At 48.9% G+C, this 20,147-nt stretch overlaps 1 protein-coding gene across 1 annotated transcript in view; it reads left to right on the forward strand.

The window, feature by feature from the left end:
• GRIK4 (glutamate ionotropic receptor kainate type subunit 4) overlaps positions 1 to 20,147 on the forward strand; it is a gene marked incomplete at both ends in the record, with an annotated part of 271,471 nt that overhangs the window by 182,007 nt on the left and 69,317 nt on the right. Inside the window, 2 exons of the mRNA XM_084249559.1 lie at positions 7,721 to 7,828; positions 13,043 to 13,246. Of these exons, the coding sequence (XP_084105685.1) occupies positions 7,721 to 7,828; positions 13,043 to 13,246 (312 nt within the window). The remainder of the gene's footprint in view (positions 1 to 7,720; positions 7,829 to 13,042; positions 13,247 to 20,147) is intronic.

Consider the following 20,147-nt stretch of genomic DNA (forward strand, 5'->3'; position numbering starts at 1 on the left):
CCCCCCATCCCTTTGTACTAAACCCCTAAATAACCACTCTGCACCTTGGCCAAGATCACTTTCATGGGTTCTTGTAACTGACTGCTCTCAGGGCTGTATTATCCAACCAACAAGTTCATGGTAATCAGAGAGGCCCAGGTCTTCAGGGTGGGAAAGCCTGCACTTGCCCTAACCTGAAAGATGCCATCACAGTTAACAGAACATGAGTTCAAATCTCATTTTAATCCCCCATTAACTGTGATTCTCAGCAAGTTGCTTGACATCTCTGAGTCTCAATTTCATTCACTCAACAAAAACGTATTGAAAGTGCCTACATTGAACACTATTATTGTTGTCTGAATTGTCTGCATTTTTCAGATAGGACTATTAACGGGTCTTGTGCAAAATCAGGGAAATTGATGCCCAGCAAACCCAGCATGCAAAAGTGATCAATAAGTGCTTGGGAACTCTGACTCTGAGCCTTGGAGTTGTCGGCTTCTCTAGAAGAAACTGGATCCTGGCAGCACTGAACGCAAAGAACAATGATCTGCACGTACATAAAATATTAAATGTTATAGAGCTGTGTGTACACCCACGGATGCAGGCAGGGATGTGAGGAAATCCTTTGGGGCTTTAAAAATGAATCCCTTTTTACCTGCTTGGAAAAGAATAAAGTGGCAAAATGACAACTTGGAGTGATTCTAGGTGGGAGTATGAAGAAGGCTCTGAGCAGGCGGGTGCGGTGGCTCTGGGCAGGACCCCCATCCCAGGCGACAGCACAGGGCTCTCCTGCAGAGGTGTAGTAAGAAAGACGAGCAATGAGCTCATTAATGAATGTATAATTACAATCTGAGGTAAATGTACTGAAGGAAAAGGAGAAGTTTGACTTTGGAAAATAAAGGCTTCCTGCAGGAAGTGACATTTGAACTGAGGCCTAAAAGATGAACAGATCTCAACTACAGATCTCATCAGTTTGGAAAACTTCTAGAACGGTCCAGATAGCAAAAAAATTAGACTTTGCAGCTACTGTTATAGCTGAATGCAGCCACACAACAATGCAGCGATGAGTGGACCTGCCTATGTTCCAGTAAAACTTTATTTTCCGAGACAGGTGGTGAGCCGACTTTGGCCTGTAGCCCATGGTGTGCCAACTCCTGAACTCATGGAAAGAGATCTGGGGAAGAAGGGGCTGTGCAGTAAGGGGTTCCAGACAAAATGGCTTGCACGAGGACCCTGGCAGGAAGGAGCTCATTGCACTTGAACTCCTCGGTGTGACTAGAGTGCTGATAAAGCTGGAGAGAATATTGTAAAAGCGTGGAGAGTGAGCAGTGCCAGACCTCACAGCCTGCTAATTTGCGCTAAGGATTTTGGCCTCTATTCTTCAACCAAAGTGAGAAGGAATTGAAGGGTCTGACATGGGAGTGAGTGTGAGCATTGTTGAGATTTTGTAGAGACTGCCTGGTGCTGTGTGGAGACTAGGACACAGGGACCCAAGGTGGATTCTAGCCGAGAGAAAGTTCCCTGGGAACTTGGACTTGGCCCGGGGATGGGTGAGACTGTGGAAATGAACTAACTTACTCAGGCTCCCCCTGCTGCGTGGTCACAGTGCCTGATGCCACCAATACAGGTCTCCAGACTCCAGGAGACATGCCAGCTCTATGGTCATGCCCCCTGGACTGGCACTTCCCAAGCATGTCACTGAGGGAGTGAGCAGCCTGCATACACTGACGAGGGTCCCTGGTCAACCAAATGCAGGTCTCCCACATAGTAGCAGACTTTGAGGGCGCATGGGCGGCTTGCATAATGTCATAGAGTCCATTCACTAGTGCTCTCCGCCCCATCAGGCTTCATCTGTGTTTTACTTCCAGCAGTTCTTTGAAATTTGGTCCCTTGTTTGTTCACCCCAGGAGTCTCAGGTACAGTTACTAGAAGGGCAGGGGTCTTAGAAACAGGTATTTTGATAGCAGGGAGAAGTGATAATCCACAGTAAGAAAAGAGACAGGGAGAGAACCAGGCAAATTAACTTATAAAACCGTAAAAGAGAAGGCAAGTGGTCCTTCACATTTCAGCCACCAGCATCATCTCTCTGTCACTATCAATTTCCCAGTGGTGACACAGTGTCAGAAGGTAAAGACACTCACTCTGTCTAAGCACACAGCGGAAACAATAATTCCCTGAGAAAGAATTTTTGTAAATGATATTTTCAAGTAGAAATTAAAATTTCTAAAGCTATAGTGCTTAAAGGAGCAGAATTTTTATTAATTTATATGTATTCTGTATCTTCTGGGCACTTAGATAAGTGATACATTCTAGGTCCCAGATCAGTCATATTTACCCACATTTTCCTCTTTGAGTAAGCACTCCTATCATCAGATGTTTCTTCAAGAGCATTAGACTCAGCCGTGAAAAGTACATTTGTTTTAAATATTGTGATCCCAGTGCAGCAACTCACTGGCCTTTTGAATCCTGTTTTTTTTCCACTTGCCAGCTCAGCCACATAGTTAACTTATGCAGGCTTTACCTTCCCTCCTAATAAAGTGAAGTGCCAGTGAAATTCCTCTACTTAACTGTGGCACCCAGCACAGAGCCTGTGGGCATGATTGGCTCCCCCATGGCTTGGAGTCAGGGTGCCCCCACTAGCTGCAGCCCATCGGGCAATTCATGAAGTATGAAGAGGCTTTCTTTCCTTCAGATAACAGGTTTTGGATTTCTGTTGGTGCACATTTCACCCCTGGATAGCACCCCCTCCTCTGCATGTGTGCCTCAGGCTTCAGCTGGCCTGGGAGCTCCCCTCATGGTTAGTTGCTTCTGCTTTGCACAGGTGAGGTCATTTGCTGATAAGATGCAAGCTTTGTTATCTGTGCAAACCAACCTCAAAGAAAAGTTCAGCCTGTCTCTTTTCAACTTTATGCAGTGACATCATGTTGGTAGCTTGACATCAGTCAGGGTGGGAGTATTTACACCACAGAAATTAGCAGGCACTACCAGATCAGTGGTTTCCCTGGAAAGTCAGTTTTTGACATTTCCTAGTTCACCATGGATCAGCACTTGATTTCACTGCTGATCTCTACACCCTTGCCTTTCCCTGTCACCATGCTTGTCATCTGAGTTGCCCTTTCTGTTGTGTTAGAGACCATCGGGAATCCAACAGTCTGTGTTGCAGGCCTTGCTGCAACACATACAACTGGGCCCTGCTCCTAGAGTTTCTGATTGAATCAGTCTGGAATGGGGCCTGAGGACTTTCGTTTCAAATGGTGAAATGGCTGGTCCAGGAAACAGCCAGTGAGGAGGACAGGTGGTACTGGACTAATCTGTCTAATAAACTAAAGTCTACGGTATCCTCTGGAGGGTGCAGACAATATCCAACCTCCTGTCTCAGAACCATGGTTTCAAAATTAAATTAATGACTACTTACATAGTGCTTTGCACATTATCATCTCCTTTAATCTCCTTAAGAACCCTATGAGTAATAATTACTATTTTAATCAATTATAGCAGGGAGAAATTGAGGTGCAGAAGAATTAACTAACTTACCCAGGTCATGCAGCTCATAAGCAGAGAAGCCAGGTTACACCCAGGCCCTCCAGTACTGGGGCCCTCGACTTTATAGTGCGATGCTCAAGGGCAAGTGGAGGCTACAATCCAGCCTGTGCTCTGCACACCCAGCTGTACACCTGCAGGGCCACATTAACCTGTAACTCAGGGGCTGGATAGGCTAGTGGTGGTACTGTCCAAACCCATACCCTCTCCTCCTTTCTCTACAACCCCTGGGGCTATAAACTGGTGGGAAGGCAGAGCAAGGGGAAGGACAGAGAGGGCCAAGGAAAGACATTATTTTTGAGACATAATCAAGCCCACATGTGGGCATGTGGAAAAGGCTTGCAAAACAGCTGTTTCTGCAGGAGGCTTTGGGGCAGGTGTCAGCGGGTGGAGCAGGGGAGTTTGGCTGGAAGCAGAGCCACTGATTTTCAGTGATGAGAGCTGTATCCTGCCCTCTCCTGGCATGTGTGTGGCATGGAAGGTGCCCAGTAGGTGGGGCAATTAGCCTGTATCCCAGGGCGCCTGGCTGTCTCTCCCTCTCCCTCCCACTGCCTTTCTGCAATTAAATTGCAGTGGGTAATAGCTGCCAAGCCGCTTTGTTGAATCTGATGAGTTTATTAATTTCTTGGGGGCTAATGGGAGGGTGGGTGGGAGATTCATTTCCTGACTGGAGCTTAGGGGCTAATTAGTCTCTTTGCTGTGTCTCCAGAGGTGGGGGGTGGGGGGTGGGGTACATTGCTCAGGCTGTCGGATTTGGCTCTGAGTAAATCTTTTCTATCTCTGGCTTTTTGTGGGATCCGTTCTCGTTGCTCAGGTGAGACCAGGGAGTCTGGGGCCCTCCATGGGATGAGGGTGGAGGGAGGGGGCAAGGTGTAGAGGACTGTGATCTTAAAGGAGATGTGAAGTACACCTTTAAGGTGACAAATAGAACTTGGAGACTTTAGTTCTGTCCCAGGAATTCTAGATGCTGCCATCTAGCCCAATTATTCTTTTTTTTTCCCCATCTCTTTTTTTTAATTTTTTTTTAATTTTATATATTTTTTACATCATTTTTCATTTTTGCACAATGTATGCATTTTCATCTTGGTTATATTCCCCATACAATTCCCACCTCCCTTGTTTTGATCCTACGCCCTTCATCCTGCCCCCCCCCATAGTGTGTCTCTGGTTTATAGTTGCTTGTTGATTTTGATATTTACTTTATTATAATTAGTCTTTTTCCTGGTCCCTTATTTAGGTTTTCTAAATTCCAGCTATAAGTGAGACCATCCGGTATTTTTCTTTTTCTTTCTGGCTTATTTCGCTGAGCATGATCCCTTCCAGCTCCATCCATGTTGCTGCAAATTGAATGAGTTTATCTTTTTTGATTGCTGAGTAATATTCCGTTGTGTATATGTACCACATCTTCCTGATCCAGTCATCTATTTTTGAGCATTTGGATTGTTTCCATAGCTTAGTTATTGTAAATAGTGCTGCTATAAACATAGTGGTACAGGTGCCCTTTGGATTAATGTTTCTGTGTCCTTTGGGTAAATATGTAGGAGTGGAATTGCTGGATCATATGGAACAAAAACAAAGTAAACAACCCAGTCAAAAAAAATGGGCAGAAGAGCTAAAAAGAAACTTCTCCAAAGAGGAAATGCAAATGGCCAGCAGGCATATGAAAAATGTTCAACATCACTTGTAATCAGGGAAATGCAAATCAAAACTACAATGAGATTCCATCTCACACCAGTTGTTCTTTATGTTCTTCCATCCAGATGTGGCCTCCCCACCCCAGGAGGGACTGTCAGGAACCCATTCTATCCATTTTGAAGACCAAAAAACTGAGTGTCCAAGAGGACAGTCATTTCATTTTACCCATTTTGTTGGAGTGTCAGCATCCAGAAGGAAAAAGCTCTGTACCCAGGGTCCCTACTGGATGAGAGGCCCCTCAGGTCTTCCTGTTAGCTGGGCCGACTTACCTGCAGGGCATGCTTTTGGGTATCTCCACCTTATGAGACTTCCACAGGAACTGGAAAGATCTTAATTTAGGAGTATGACAGCTCTGAGTTCAAACCTGTGCCACGCCTACAAACTTGGTGACCTTAGGCAAGCCATGTATCCCTCCCCGAGCCCAGTTTCCTTGTAAATGAACTGAAAACACCAGAGCTATTCCACAAGATGGGAGAATTCAGAGATGATAAAAACCCTCTAGCCCAAGGGGTGTCCAGTAACCACTGCTCCCCTTTCACTTGAACACCAGGTCACTCATCCTGCCCCACTCTCTCCCCCTGCAGAGAGAGAGGGGGGAGAAGGCTGAACCTGACCTGACTGGTCCATGGGGCCTCATCGGCTTACCTGCCTTCTGCCTGAGCCTCACCACCTGTAGCAGTCTGCAGATCTGAGTCGATGGCTACCCCTTCCAAGCACTAGTCCCTTAGCTGGGGCGCAGGGGCTGGAGCATAAACAGGCCAGCCCCACCCTGGCTAGTGGGGTGACAGGTAACCAAAATGTGTAACAGGTATTGGAGAAACCAACAGGATGGCCACAAGGGCTTCCTAGGGTTGATTCATCTGGGCCTAAGAGCCCAGTGGCTAAAGCTCGGGCCTCTCAGATGATGACTAGGTGGCCATGGGCAGGTTGGGGGCCTGCTTGTATTTTGGCGTTAGTTTCTTTATCTAAAATGAGGCTTCCTATGTGGATGTGCAGGAGCTAAATGCTGAACTTGAGCATGTACAGTGCAGAGAGCTACCCACCTACCTTCAATGGTACCTTGCTGGCCAGGGTCTGGGGTCATCTCCTCTTTGGCTAATGACAGGCTTGACTGTAGAGACCATCAGGCTCCTGCCTGCAACTGAAGCCTGCAAGAGCCCTATGCAGAGGGTCCAGGGTGGTCCTAACTTGGACTCTGTCTTCAAGCTTCAGACCGTGACATCAAGGAGATGTTTCCTGCTGCTTGTGACCCTCAGCCGGCTCACCCCAGGGGTGGGGATGAGATGTCTCTTTATTATTGTTGAAGCTTCCAGAAGTGTAACCCAGAGCCCAGCTCTGGTGAATAGAGCCACATGGCATCCGTGGAACTTGTGAGGGTTTTCCAGGGAAGCTGCTGCTGGTGCCTGGAGACGCCTGGCAACAGCTGATGTGTACATTTCATTGGGTTTGTAGCCAGCTGTCAGCCGTCTCTCCTGGCTGCCCACCTCAAATGCTCAGCAACAGAAATGATCTGCCAGGGGCTCCAGCTAGTAGAAGTATATCGGCATCTCACACACATGTATCTGTATTTATGAAAAGAATTCCACTTGGAAAACAAACAAACCATTGAAAAGCCAATGCTCTTGGGTTGGGTGGAGGAGGTGATGTTCAGAATGGGGAACTGAGCAAGCTGTGGATTCTTTCCCTGTAAGTCTAGACAATGAAGGGAAGAAAATGAGTATCAGGCTAGATCACAACCACCCTAGCAAGTTTCTATCAGTATTCCCACTTTACAGATAAGAAAACAAACTCAAAGAGGTTCAGTAAGTTTTCTGAGGTTACACATGGAGATCTGTGCTCCTGGCTGACTGCGTAATGTCAAATGGGCACCTCCCTGATGTCAGCTGGGGCTCAGGAGACAGTGCAAATGTCCCCATCCCCTATATACAGGGAGACACTGAAACTCAGAGAGATGGAAGTAATTTGCCTAAGTTCTCACTGTTCCACACAGGTCGACCAGAACCTGGGTCTTCCCTCTTCTGGTTCATTCCTTGAACTATTTGGCCAACATTTACTGAAGGGCCAAGACTATGCCAGTTCTCTCCAGCATGCCATTCTGATTCTTATTTAGATCAGAAGTACTGAAGACATGCTTAAATACAAGAGCTTTGTGGCTCATTCCTGCCTCAAGATAAGGCTCCGTCCCTTCTGTGGGAAAGAACTTCCACAAACTGCATTCCTGATTTATTTTCCCTTGAACCTCTCCTCTGTCTCTCCCCGCTTTCCCCCTTACTCTCCTGGGTCTCCCAGCCACCGTCCTAGGTAACAGGACCCCTGTCCCTCTAACCTCTCTGCTCCCCACCACATGCATCCTTTCTGTGGCTTAAGGGCAGCCCAGTCAGAGGCTGTGGACTGGCCCCTCCACTCTTTGGCTCTTTGCAACCCTGGAAGCCCGCAGGGCTGGAGAAACCAGCCCCCCTCCTCGCTCCCCCAGTTCTTCCCAGTCCTCTCTCCTTGGTCTTGGCAGATTGGCCAGTGGCACGTGGCGGACGGCCTCAGCATGGACAGCCGCCTCTACGCCTCCAACATCTCCGACAGCCTCTTCAACACCACTCTGGTCGTCACCACCATCCTGGTAAGCGGGGCGTCCCCGAACCTCCCAGCTGCATCTCCCCAGGGTGCCTCCCCAGCCCCACGCACTCACAGACTTCCCAGAGAACAGAGATAGGAGCTCTAATCACAGCGCCGAGGCCAATTTATGACAGTGTAATTAAACTCAAGTTGCTGTTTCATATGGAAATGATATTTGATGAGTCTAAAGCAGCTGGGGAAGAGTTGGGGTGGGGAGGCCCACAGTTTACATATGCCTCTTCCAGGGCACCCTGACAGCCGGGGCAGCTGTGCTTGCCAGAGGAAGAGAACCTTAGGACAAAGGTGGGAGAAGCCCAAGTGGGGACTGAATTCGGTCCACCAGGGTGTCCCCTGGTCCTTCCCAACAGCCTGTCTTGCCTGGTAACTTGTGCAAAATGTACTCCCTCTGCAGTGGACACTGGGTGGGTTCTCAGCACTGTTTCTTCATTTCCACTTGGAGACAAGAGAGTTCTCCATCCATAAGAGCGAGGGACTAAATGCCTCTGATTCAGTTCTCTTCACCAATTCCGAGCCCTTGTCCCCGTGTGCCAGGCACTGTGCTCATGCCTGGAGACGCAAAGATGAGTTCCGTTCAGTCTCCACCTTCAAAGAGGTTAGCATTTGCTAAAAGGCATGCATCAAGTGCTTTTGTGGCCAAGGTATTCCCCACAGCCCCCCCAAGACCTTATGTTTTAAAGATTTGTCAATTAAACAACTGCATGTGTTAAGCAATAATTAGTTTGTTTCCCTACCCTACCCTACCCTCCTTTTTAACTAATCAAAAGCATATTTCCCTGTCTGGCACAGCAGCTTTTCAGCAGGAGATAACCAGTGTTGCCACACTGATATAATTCCAGCCCAAAGCAGAGACTTGATGAATTAGTTAACCTGCTCAGCCTTATCAGTGCTAAATGTGCAAGGTCTACAAATGTGTCTGTTTTGTTGAGTTTTTGGGTTTTGTTGTTTTGTTGTTGTTGTTATTTTTTCTTGTTCAAGGTAATAAAAAGAGCTCAGGGACTTCCATCACTATCTACATAAACTCCCAGTTCCCATGTACCCTGAACCAGAATTATTGATCTACTCACTATAAGCACTGTGGGGTAAAATCCAGAAAGGAGTCACATGCCTAGCACTGTGGGGTTTGAAGGAGCAGGGGGTCCTACCTATCAGAGAGGTCAGGGCATTGGAAGAGGGGCTCCAAAGTCAGGGAGAGATGGGGAGGGAGATTGGAAGGTAGGAGAGCATTGTTCGGTGTTCAGGAATGCTGCAAAGGTACAGGTTTTCTCAGGATGTGGGTATAGGTGGTGAGAGGAAAGGTATGAGGCCAGAAAAAATGGGTCCATAGTGCTTAGCAACTTGAAGGCCATGCTGGTGAGTTTCCCCCTCATTTGGTAGGAGACAGGCTCATTTGTGTGTGTGGTCATTCTCAAATCAGAATTGTCCCATCATTTCCTTACTTACATCCTCTGGTGCAGACAGAACCCACTGCCCCTGAGCTTGGTATATAAACCTGTCATGAACAGACCCCGCCTGCCACTCCTGCTTCCCTTCCACACAGCTTAGGGAACAGCAGTACTCTATAGCCCCACATTTCTCACTCTATCATGCCCTTCCCTGCCTTCTCTCATGCTGTTCCCTCTCCCAGTAATGTCTTTCCTCTAATTCCCATGTCTGAGCTCAGATGTCACCTCTTCCACAAAGTCTTCCTAATCCTATCCCTTCCCTGTCCTGGTCTCTAGCATTTTATACACCTCTGTTGCGGCATTTCTCCTGCTGGAAGTGTGCTTTTTTTTTTTTAAAGATGTATTTATTTATGCATACAAGAACTGGGGCACAGGCCAGAGGTGCAGGGAGGTGAGAGGATTCACCAGAGACAGAGTGGGGAACAGAACAGGCAGACTGACAGAAATATACTCCTGAGGGGAGCAGCAGGCAAGACAGGAGAGGTCTGCTGAACCATGTGGGTAGCTCCCTGACTGCAGAGGCTGCAGATAGCTTCACAGTGCTGTGGTTCTTTACAGCTCTGCCTCCCCTTCTACAATGAGAGACAGGCCTGACACAGAGTAGGAAGGAGCCCCTAGAAAGCCAGCGTGAGTCCAGGAGGGAGATGGGGACGTTGCTGAGTTGTCTGTGCTGCCTCTCAGGGTCCGGGACCAGACAGGGCTTGGGGCTTTGGCACAGACCCACAGTCTCAGTGACACCGCAGGGCTGTGTTTCCAGACTGGGCATGTCAGTCTGACTGCATGTGTGCAAGATCGTGTGTATTCACATTTATACACGTGTGCTCATGAAGGCAAGGGACGGGGGGGTGGGCAGGGCACTGTGGTATCAGGCAACATTTAATAATATGACAAGTACAGCTTAAACAAAAATTGCAGTGGCCCTTTTCTTATGCGCATGTGGCTGAGATGGTTGATGCAGTAACTCTTACTGGAAATGATTATCTAATTCAGTCCCTGGGTGGCCATTTGTGGGTTATCCCTGGCAAATGGTAATCCTGAATGATTTATCCCTTAAAACTCAGCACGGATCCCTGTTGTCTCCTGTTCCCATCAGGCCCACTTGGGACGGGTGAGTGACTTATTGGTTAATACCAGCAAATGCGCAGAATTAGCCGCAGCCCCCACTCCTGGGGCATCTGCCCCGTGTCAGCCCGCGTGGTCGACGTTTCTCCTGCATTCTCACCTGCCATTCTCCAGACACTCCTGCCAGGACTGGGCCTCCTGCTCCGGGCCAGCCCTGAACCCCCACATTTCCCAAAGTGCTAGTGAACCCCAACATTTCTGTCATTTGTGATACTTCCTCTCGCTCCAAGATTAGTCTTTGTGTATTTATTTTGACATTGTCAGTGAATTTTGAATTAAGTTGAGAGTATTTGGAGAAGAAAATTTTGTGACACTCATTGGGAGAATTACACATACTCTGGGGTGTTGCCAACCCCATTTATGAAGCCTGTTCAGTGCCTCTTATGACACAGTCAGAGAATGCTAATGTTGGAGGCTTTGGAGAAGGGGGACCCACTAGCTTGGGGGAGGTCAAAGAAGGGGGAATCAGTCTCAGGTCCCCACTTTACCTGCCACCTGGAGGGTTGAAAGATGCCAGCGTGGGGCCCAGCTGTGAGTGCAGTGGGAGTTCTGAAAAGTGGCTTGAGACCCCAAGGACGGAGATGTTAGGTCAGGCAGGACAAGGGAGGGAGAGCAGAAGGGCCAGAGAGAGGCCCTGGAGCCGAGGCCCACGTGTGGGGGAGGCAGGCAGACTGGCCCCATCTCATTGACATCAGAGTGAACTGAGCATGAATCAAAACTATCACGTTCAAATCAGAGCAACTTCTCTTTGTCACACAACCCTCTGCCTTCCCCTCTCCCGCATCATAAAGCCCACACCTCCCTCCTGCCTCCTCCCCTGGAGGCCCCGGTCAGTGTGGCTACCTTCCCCTGACTGAAAATCCCCTTCCAGCTCGAGCCCAGCTAATCATTTCTGCACTTCCTTCTTTAGCTTCTAGTAGCCCCTCTGCCCTGATGCCCAGCCAGCTCACTGCACACCTGCCTTCATGCCTGATTGTCCTGGCCAGCCCTGCTCCCAGCTCCATTCTGCATCCAGCCTCTTGGCTGCCACTGGGCCTGGGGACTCCCTGCTCACCCCTGAGCCGTCCTGCCGACCTTTTCACACATGACCTTCAATCTTCCTTGCCTGCGCTCTGAACACAGCCCTGCAGGCTGGCAGGGGCCCCTCACCTTCCGGCCTCCTCACCTCCTCGGTATATCCATATCCCTGCTGTCCTTGCCTCTGGGCCCACCTCCGCCTCACGCTCACCCCGCCCCGTCTGCATCCTCCGGCTCCTGGGGGCTGGCTGCACCACCGAGCACTTCTCTTTCTTGCTTTTCTAATCTCTCCTTTTTGAGGGACTCTTGCTTTCTAGCTACAAATTTACTCTGGTCCCTCATGCTGTCCCCACCGTCTTCACTACGCTCGGCTGCTTCTCCAGGCCCACTCCATCTTGCAGAACCATAAATCAGGGGATCGTTGACTCCTTGGGGATCCTCCAGCCCTGTGGTTTCCAGATGGGGGCCTGAAGCTCAGAGAGAGCTGGGACTGGTGGCAGATGGGTGGAGGGGAGATGACTGGCTTGCTTGCCTTTACCTTCTAAAGTCTCAAAATGCTGTTGCATTCTCCTGCGTGTACCCCATTTTCCCCCATCCTTGCAGAGTTCAGCCACCCCCAGGGACTCTGCCTTCCAGAGGTGACCAGTGATGCCAGACCCAGTGCCTTTTCACAGCCCGCTCATCGTGAGGGGTGTCTGCATTCTCCTTGAAAGTCCTCCTCCTCCACTTCTCCTGACCTCTTCTCCCTGATTTTCATGTGTTCTGGCTGCATCTGCTTTGCCTTCTTCACTTTCTCCTGCTCTCTAAGATCATGGTCTCCCTAAGGGCCCCCTCTTGCCTTTCCTCTCTCCTCTCTCAGCCCTTCACCCTCGATGGCCTCATGTGTTCCACCCTTTGGCTGTCTCTTCCCATAGTCTGCCCCTTCTTGCCCTTATTCCACATTTGAAACATTCTCTCGCTTTTTCCCCCAGATAACCTACTGCACCTCAAATTCAAATCCAAGTCCTCTTCTCTCCCAAACCACCTGTGGCAGTGACACCACCATCCATGGTCACCCCCCCGCCCAGGTCTAAGACCCTTCCTCTTCGTGCCCCACGACATGCCTGACCCGTCCCGCCCATCCATGTCTCGTGCACACTCCCAGCTCTCTCCAGTCCAAGCCCAGCCAAACTGTGACCCAGCACTCTGCGCCTCATGTCAGGAGAGGGTTGTCGCCCCCAGAGGTTTTCTCTCTTGCTGCCTGTCATCTTGTGTCTTGTAACATCCAGGGGTTGGTTTGTGTCACCTAACAAAGGGAAGGGGCGGGGGAAAGGAGTGGAATAGAGTGGAGCAGATATGACCACAAACAAGGTGGAGGGGCTTAGACTTGACCTCTGTGGTCACCAGTGGTGCCAGATCCAGGGCCCTCCGTACGGTGGGATCATTGCCTATTCCTGGCTAGAGAACTCTCTGGCAGCTGGGGAGGGGAGCTGGTCGCCACCTCCAAAGAATCCCCTCCAAAGACCCAATCCACGTCTGCTTCTACTCCATCTCCCCCCGGCTCTGCTCCCCCCCATCATGTGTGATTGAGACACCAGGGCTAAGATGAGAATGACAGCTGCCCAGTTTTGCTGCAGGAAAACCCGTATCTGATGCTGAAGGGGAACCACCAGGAGATGGAAGGCAACGACCGCTACGAGGGCTTCTGTGTGGACATGCTCAAGGAGCTGGCGGAGATCCTCCGCTTCAACTACAAGATCCGCCTGGTCGGGGATGGCGTGTATGGTGTTCCCGAGGCCAATGGCACCTGGACGGGCATGGTCGGGGAGCTGATCTCTAGGGTAAGGAGAGAACAGGTGAATTGGACTTGGGGGTGAGCGGGGAGGGAGACAGAAGACATAACTCGGTGCTATGTGTTTATAAAGTCTTGACTAATTCAGACAGTCCTGGGTGCATTTTTCATTTATTCCTGCATTCATTCTACAAGTCTTCACTCAGCTGACACCCAGCCAGGCACTGGCCATGTGCATTGGTAAGTGAGGCCACCATGACACCTGCCCCGTAGCCTCCCTGCCCAGTGCTGGTAACAGGTGAAAGGGACTGACCAACTACCATGGGTTGGAGAGTACAGGTTCCATTTTGGATAATGCAGTTGTCTTTTGCTTGTTCAGACCATTTTGTTGCTTCCTGCACCCTTGCAGAGTTTGGACAAGCCCTAGAGACTAGAACACTCCTAGATGACTTGACTTTGACACTTAAAAAGTGCTGTGGAGGGAGACATGGTTAAGTAACAGGCGAAAAGGGATCACCTGTCAGAGGAGTTGGTCACAGTTACGGTTATTTGGTGACTTGTATTATTTTCTGCTGTTGTTAATGTGATTTTACAAACCCGAGGCCAAGGTACACTGAGACAGGCTGAAGATTTGCAGGGGAAATATGGAGACTTGATTAAAATGCAGGTGAGCATCATGGAATGTCAGTCATTGTTCGGTGAGAGCAAGGAGATAGAAAGTTCTTCCAGGGGGACAGCTCTTGTTTTCTTGGTATGTGCTATTAACATCTGTACAAATTAATTAAGTCATTACTAATTCACTGTCCATACTTCTATCACCGAGTTTTTGTGGTGAAGATAGATAATGGGTAGCCGATGCAGAGAACACGGACCTCGGTTGTCAGTGCGACCTTGAACCAGCCCATCTTCCCCTCTGTTATTCCCAAGTGCAAAGGAGCCCCAGCAGCCTCCCGGTGAGCACGATCCGATGTGCAAGGTGCTTTACATACATTATCTCTAATCCTCTTTAAACATACCTTTTAGCTAGTTGTTATCCCCATTTTATAAATGAGCCATCTGAAGCTCAGAGAGCTTGAATGAAGCCACATAGTTAGAATACGACCAGGCTGGGATTTGAACCCCCGTCTGTAAATCCAGAGCCCATGTTCTCCCTGCTGCAACACGCTGCCTCTCCTGGACTTTGATGTTACAGAAATCCAGGCGCTTCCTTCTCTCCTATTTATTCTCCCTCCTTTTCATCTTCCTTTTCCTTTTTCCTTTCCCTTTACTTACTGAGCTGGTATGATTTTAGAGACATATACTTAAGATATAAGATACATTTTTAAAGTCTGTTGTCAAGGATAAAAATGTTAGTTGGGCATCAAGAGCAGTCCTTGACAATGTGTTGTGGGAAGTTCTGCAGAGACAAGAGCATGGAAAGGGATTTTAGGAGCTGGGGAGGAGGGTGCTTAGGAGCTCGCCTGGTGGTCCAGACAGCAGCGGCACTCACCAGGCAGGTGCAAGACTTATTCCAGGAACTGGGGACCATCCTACAGTCCCGAGTGAACTGGTTCAGATGTGAGACCTTACCCTCAGGGAGAGACTTGCAAACAAGGGAGAGGCTGGCCAATCCACACAAGGGCACAGAAGGCCTAGGGAGCCCTGGAAGCAACTCACAGGGTCAGGGAGCAGAGGTGAAGACCCTGCAGGGAGCCAGTTGCCATCTTGGAAACCAGAAACTGGAGCCCACTCTGCTGATGATGTTCAGGCTTCAGCAGAAAAGGAAGTGCTGCTTTTCTCAACAGCCCAGGATGCCCCCACCCTCCTTCAGAGAATAGTCTCCTTGTTTGGATATACTGTGGAGGTACAGCCCTGTGGCGAGACCACAGAGAGCTGAAATGCCCTTGTCCTCAGTCACCTTGAGCCCGTTTCTTCAGCCTGGTACTGGAGGGTGACTTCAGGGATGACAGAGTCAGTGCACAGCCGTCCCCTTATCAGCCCCCTAATGAGCTGTGACATGGACTGGCAGGAGGATAGCAGTCCTGGACTCAAGGACACGCAGCACCATACCAAGTGACTGGGGCGATTTCAATCAGATGGGGATTTTAACATTCACCTGGGGTTGGCTTTCAAGCCACAACACCCCTGCTTTGTTCTCATCAAGACTTGGCTACATAGTACTGGGAACAAATTCATTAACCCCTCTGTTCAATAAACATTTAGTGGACACCTTCCACTGTTCTAGACCTTGGAGAGACTGTGTCCAAGGTAAACATGGACACTTCTGTCATGCATCTTTCCAGTTAGAAACAGATAATGATAAATGATCACATTAGTATATATTTCAATGTTTGATAAATGCAAAAGAAGTGAAATAGAAGCAGCTCTGAGAGACACTATAGAAGGGCTTGGGATCTAGTCTTCAAGGCCAAGGGTCGGTGGGCAGGGAGGCTTCCCTTGGGAAATGATATTTGAACTGACATCCTGGTAGAAGGAAAAAGCATTCCAGAAGGTCGTCTAAATGCCACTGAGGTTAGAGTGGGAAGGAGTCGGATGACACCAGGACCTAGCTCCCTGAAACTCATTGTTCCCCAGAGATTTCAATAGCCTCAGGACCTGGATCCACCCTACAGCATCACCCTTCTGCAAGCTGCACAGGAACATTTCGGAGGCTGTAACAGCAGGTCCTTGGGGCTACAGAATGTCCCTGTGGGAAGAAGTCACCACACGTAAATCTGTCACTTACACAGTTGAGGAAACGGAGGGCCAGGGAGCTTGAGTAACCTGCCAACAATCACTTAACTGGTGCATTCAGAGCCAGCGTTTAAGCCCTGGTCAGACTTCAGCACTCCTGGTCTGAGAGCTCAGATTTTGATGTTAGAACTAAACTAGAGTTTCGATCCATCCACTTATAGCTGTGTGTTGAAAAGAAGTGATCTTATTCTTCCCTCAAGCTTCAGTGTTCATCTGGAAAGAATTTCTGGCAAGGATTTAAATAATGCTAATGCACATGCCTACATGTGCCTGCAGGCACACAGAGCTGACTTCTGGGTAGAAGGAAAGAGCATTCCAGAAGGTCTTCTGAATGCCACTGGGGTTAGAGTGGGCAGGAGTGTTGTCTTGGGCCAGACTTCCTGGAGAACCGACCCGAAGGCAGAAACTTGCATGCTAACTCCGGCAGTGCAACTCCAAGGCCTCTGAAGTCAGGGAAAGGGGAGGAGGCAGGCAAGGAGGAAGAGCACATATAAGGACCATTGCTTTGCATCAGGCACAGCTGATTGGTCAGTCTTTGGAGAGGCCTTGTGACACTACTGCCTCACCAGTCAGCATAGCAGAGAGGGAGAAAAATGTCTCTGCAGAGTCCCCATCTCTCGATAAAAGTTCACCCCCACACCTCTCCCCCCATACTCTGGGGTGTGCTCTAGGACCCTGCCTTGAAGAAGTCAGATCCCAAGGCAACTGCTCTCTCAGCAGGCCCCATTAGGTGACCTGGTCCAGAGCTTTGTGTGCCCCTCTCTGCATCCCTTACCCTCCTCCCTACCTACAGCCCTGCCTGCAGCTGGTTGAACCAGTGCCTGCCCATTTACAAAGAGGCCCACTTTTTCTCACATCTCAGAGCTGCAGGCTAGAGGCACTCAGTGCAAGGAGTGAGGTGAGGTGATGGGAAGGTCAGGGATGGCAGACACAGGGGGCCCGCCAAGCAAGCCCAGCCACCCTCCACAGAAGACTCAAGCCTCCCTTTGCAGATCACTAAGCTGGACTTGATGCCAACCTGGTGGGTTATTGATAACACCGAGTAGGAATCCCCATGGCTGAGTGAACCTGGGCATGAGCATGCGCTGGTTTGGCCCGAGAGTGATTCTATTAGACTCTTTTAGGTCCACCAACCTCTCTCTCTGCCCCACTGCCTGTTGGAGGAGCATGTGTTCCCCAGTGCAGGAAATACAATGAAGCCAATGGCTGCTAACAGCTCAGAGTGGCAGCCATTGTGTGCATCATAGGGGATGTGGTGGGGAGGCTGCAGGCTGCAGTTTCATCATGGGGGTCCAGAGGTCCAGAACCAGAACCTCTCTGCAGGGCTCAGGAGTTGTCTTGCAGGCACCTGTGGCTTTTGGGGTTGCTGCTCACTCACACAGGTCACATGGCACTGGGGAGGGGGGAGGGAGCACTATAAGGATGAGGTACTAAGAGTGTGAGTGTGCAGAGCTGCCCCCTGGCCTCCCCTGGAGCCTGAAACTGCAGCCAGAGAAACAAAAGCCTGATTTAAACAACTCCCCCCTGTTTTAAACAATGCTCCCCAACAGGGAGCTGGTAGCAGGCTAAGGAGTCTTTATTTTTTAATTTTTAATTAAAGTATTTGTAACATTGGTTTACAATGCTGTCTGTGTTCTAGGCCTACAGATTTGCACCTTATAAAATGTATGCTACCGCAGCACACCCACCACCGAAGCCCCAATAATCCTCCACCATGGTCCACTGGACCCCTTCCTGCTCTGCTCTTCACCCCTCACCCTCCTCCTCCTCTGCCAGCCTCACTTCTGCAGGCAGATTGCAAGGGTTTGTTTTGGCTTGGTTTGTCGCCCCTTTGCTTTGTTTCTTTATAAGGAATCTCTGAGAGTCTGAAGACCACAGAGGATGTCTGGGTTCCAGGGAGCGAGGCACAGAGGCACATGTCATCTCCAGCAATGTTCTGGAGCCTCATTCTTTCCACGTCTGTTGTTACCTGCTCACCCACCTGGCGGGCTTGGATACATGGTGCATTAGTTAGAGAAGAGCATTCAAGCATGTTTTCGGCATATGTTTGGAAATCATCAGAGCATGGTTTGGATGTAAATCCCATTAAAGGTGGGCGTGTGCTTGGGAGGGAAAACAAGTGGATGTACATAAACCGGGGCAGGCGGGTGGCCTCCCAGCACCCGTGCTGTCTGAGCCATGGTGATGAGGAGGCTGCTGGTTTGGGAGGTGCTCAGGTTTGGATTTGTTTCACCCCCATTGTATCCTTCACAATTGAGCCCACAGCAGGCCTGCCCAGCAGCAGTGGTGTCTCGGTGGAGGATAATTGGCAGAGAGGAAGGGACACTGGAGTAGCTTGGAGGAGGAGATGGCTCAGGAAGCCTCAAGGGCCCAATAAGTTTATTTGAAGTGAGGTTTTTAATTGAAGAAGCATTGGTTTGTAACATTGTATGTTTCAGATTACAGTCTTATAAATCAAAGTTTGTATATGCCCTATACATGATGCTTGCCATGAGAATTCTAGTTTCCATCACCATCCAATTGACCTCTCTACCTAATCTACTCACCCCTTAAAGTGAGTTTTTAACTGATATTGTTCAAGTTGTTTAGATACAAAGATGGATAAGATAGTCCACTGTTTGATGGGGTCTAGTAGAGTAAAAGCCAGGTGGGAAATGCTTTGATGGGAAAGTGTGTGGGTGGGTGAGAAGGCTGGAGAAAGGCTCCCCAGTGTATAATGATGTCTCGGAAAGACAACTGCAACATCCATGTATGACGTGAAATTTTAAGAGCGAGAAGTTGGCCAGGTAGCAGAGGGCCATGGACGGAGAAGTGCCTGCTGGGAGGGAGGGGACATGGTGTGTGGGGACATGAAAGTGTGTGCAGGGGTTCTGTCTTAGGCTAGTTTACCTGGACCAGAACATAGTGGCTAAATGACAATGTGGACTCCATAGCCTTCTGGCATTCAGAACAGAGATGAATGGAAACAGGTCAAAAGCTCTTGTTATAAGAGATGCTGAGAACCAAAAGTACTCTGGGAGGTAGAGGAAGGTACACATTCAAAGATTATCTTAAGACTGAAGTTTTTTCTTCTAGATATATGATATACATCATATGTGATATAATGTATACAATCCTTTGAAAACATAAGCATCACTGTAAACTCCACCATCCAGTAACATGCATGGTTAACATTTCAGTATCATACTTTCTGATTTCTCCATGTATGTGTATTTTAGACAAGTTCTTTTCATAAAAATGGGATCACAGAATATGCATTATGTGCAAGTCCTAGAATCTGGAGCCTGTTGAAATTTATTTAAAAGATAAATCCTCAGGACTCATGGTTTCTGACTTGGGTATCTGGGCAGATGATGGTCCTGGTCATTGAGGTGAAACATTCCGGTGAAAAACAATGGTCGGAGGGAAAAGAAGGATGAATTTAGCCTTAGAAAGGGTAACACTGAAGTAACTTATGGACATCCGGGTAGAGATACTCCACAGAGAGTTGGCTAGAGTGGCTCAGCAGACTGAAACTACAGATGCTAGAGTAACAGGTGAATAGTAGGTGGCTACAGACATTATGAGTAGGGAAGGAAGTGCCCAAGCAGAAAACTACGTGTTCAAGACGGAGGTAGAGGAGAACCTGTGAAAGTTCTTGAAAGAGAATCGTAAAGAAATTTTCCACCCCTTCAAAGGAAGGACAGAAAAGTATTTGCCTATTTAGAAATATGGAAGTTGCTGGTAAGAGCCATTCTTGGTAGATTGAGATCTGATTGCAATGGCTGAATGTTCTTTAAAGAAGCTTGGCTTTTATGGGGGAGCAAGACAAAGGGTTGTAAATAGGGGGAGCTGTGGAGCTTGAGAGGGTGAGTTGTTTGAGAGGCAATGGAGGCTGCTCAGTAAATGTGAAAAGCAGTTTCACCCCTTCCTAGGGTGAACCCTTCAGGGCTTAACCAAAAGGAATACCTCACACACACTTGGTGTGGGTGGAAAGACTCAGTGAGGCTGCTCAGAAAATGTGGGGACATTCACCTGCCTGGAACATTGTAGGGGGTTGGGGTGACAGGAGGGAGTAGATGGAGCTGAGGGGAGGCTGCATTCATCAATGGGTTAAGGAGTCCTTGCTAAGCCACTATCACTTCTTCCCACTGGCAATAAATCCATCCCTAGGGTCAGGGTACTTTTGTCCTAGGTGTTGTCTTAATATCCCTTTACATTTGAGTAGTGATTTCCTG

This window comes from Talpa europaea (genome assembly GCF_964194135.1).
Source record: "Talpa europaea genome assembly, chromosome: 12".
NCBI classification, from domain to species: domain Eukaryota; kingdom Metazoa; phylum Chordata; class Mammalia; order Eulipotyphla; family Talpidae; genus Talpa; species Talpa europaea.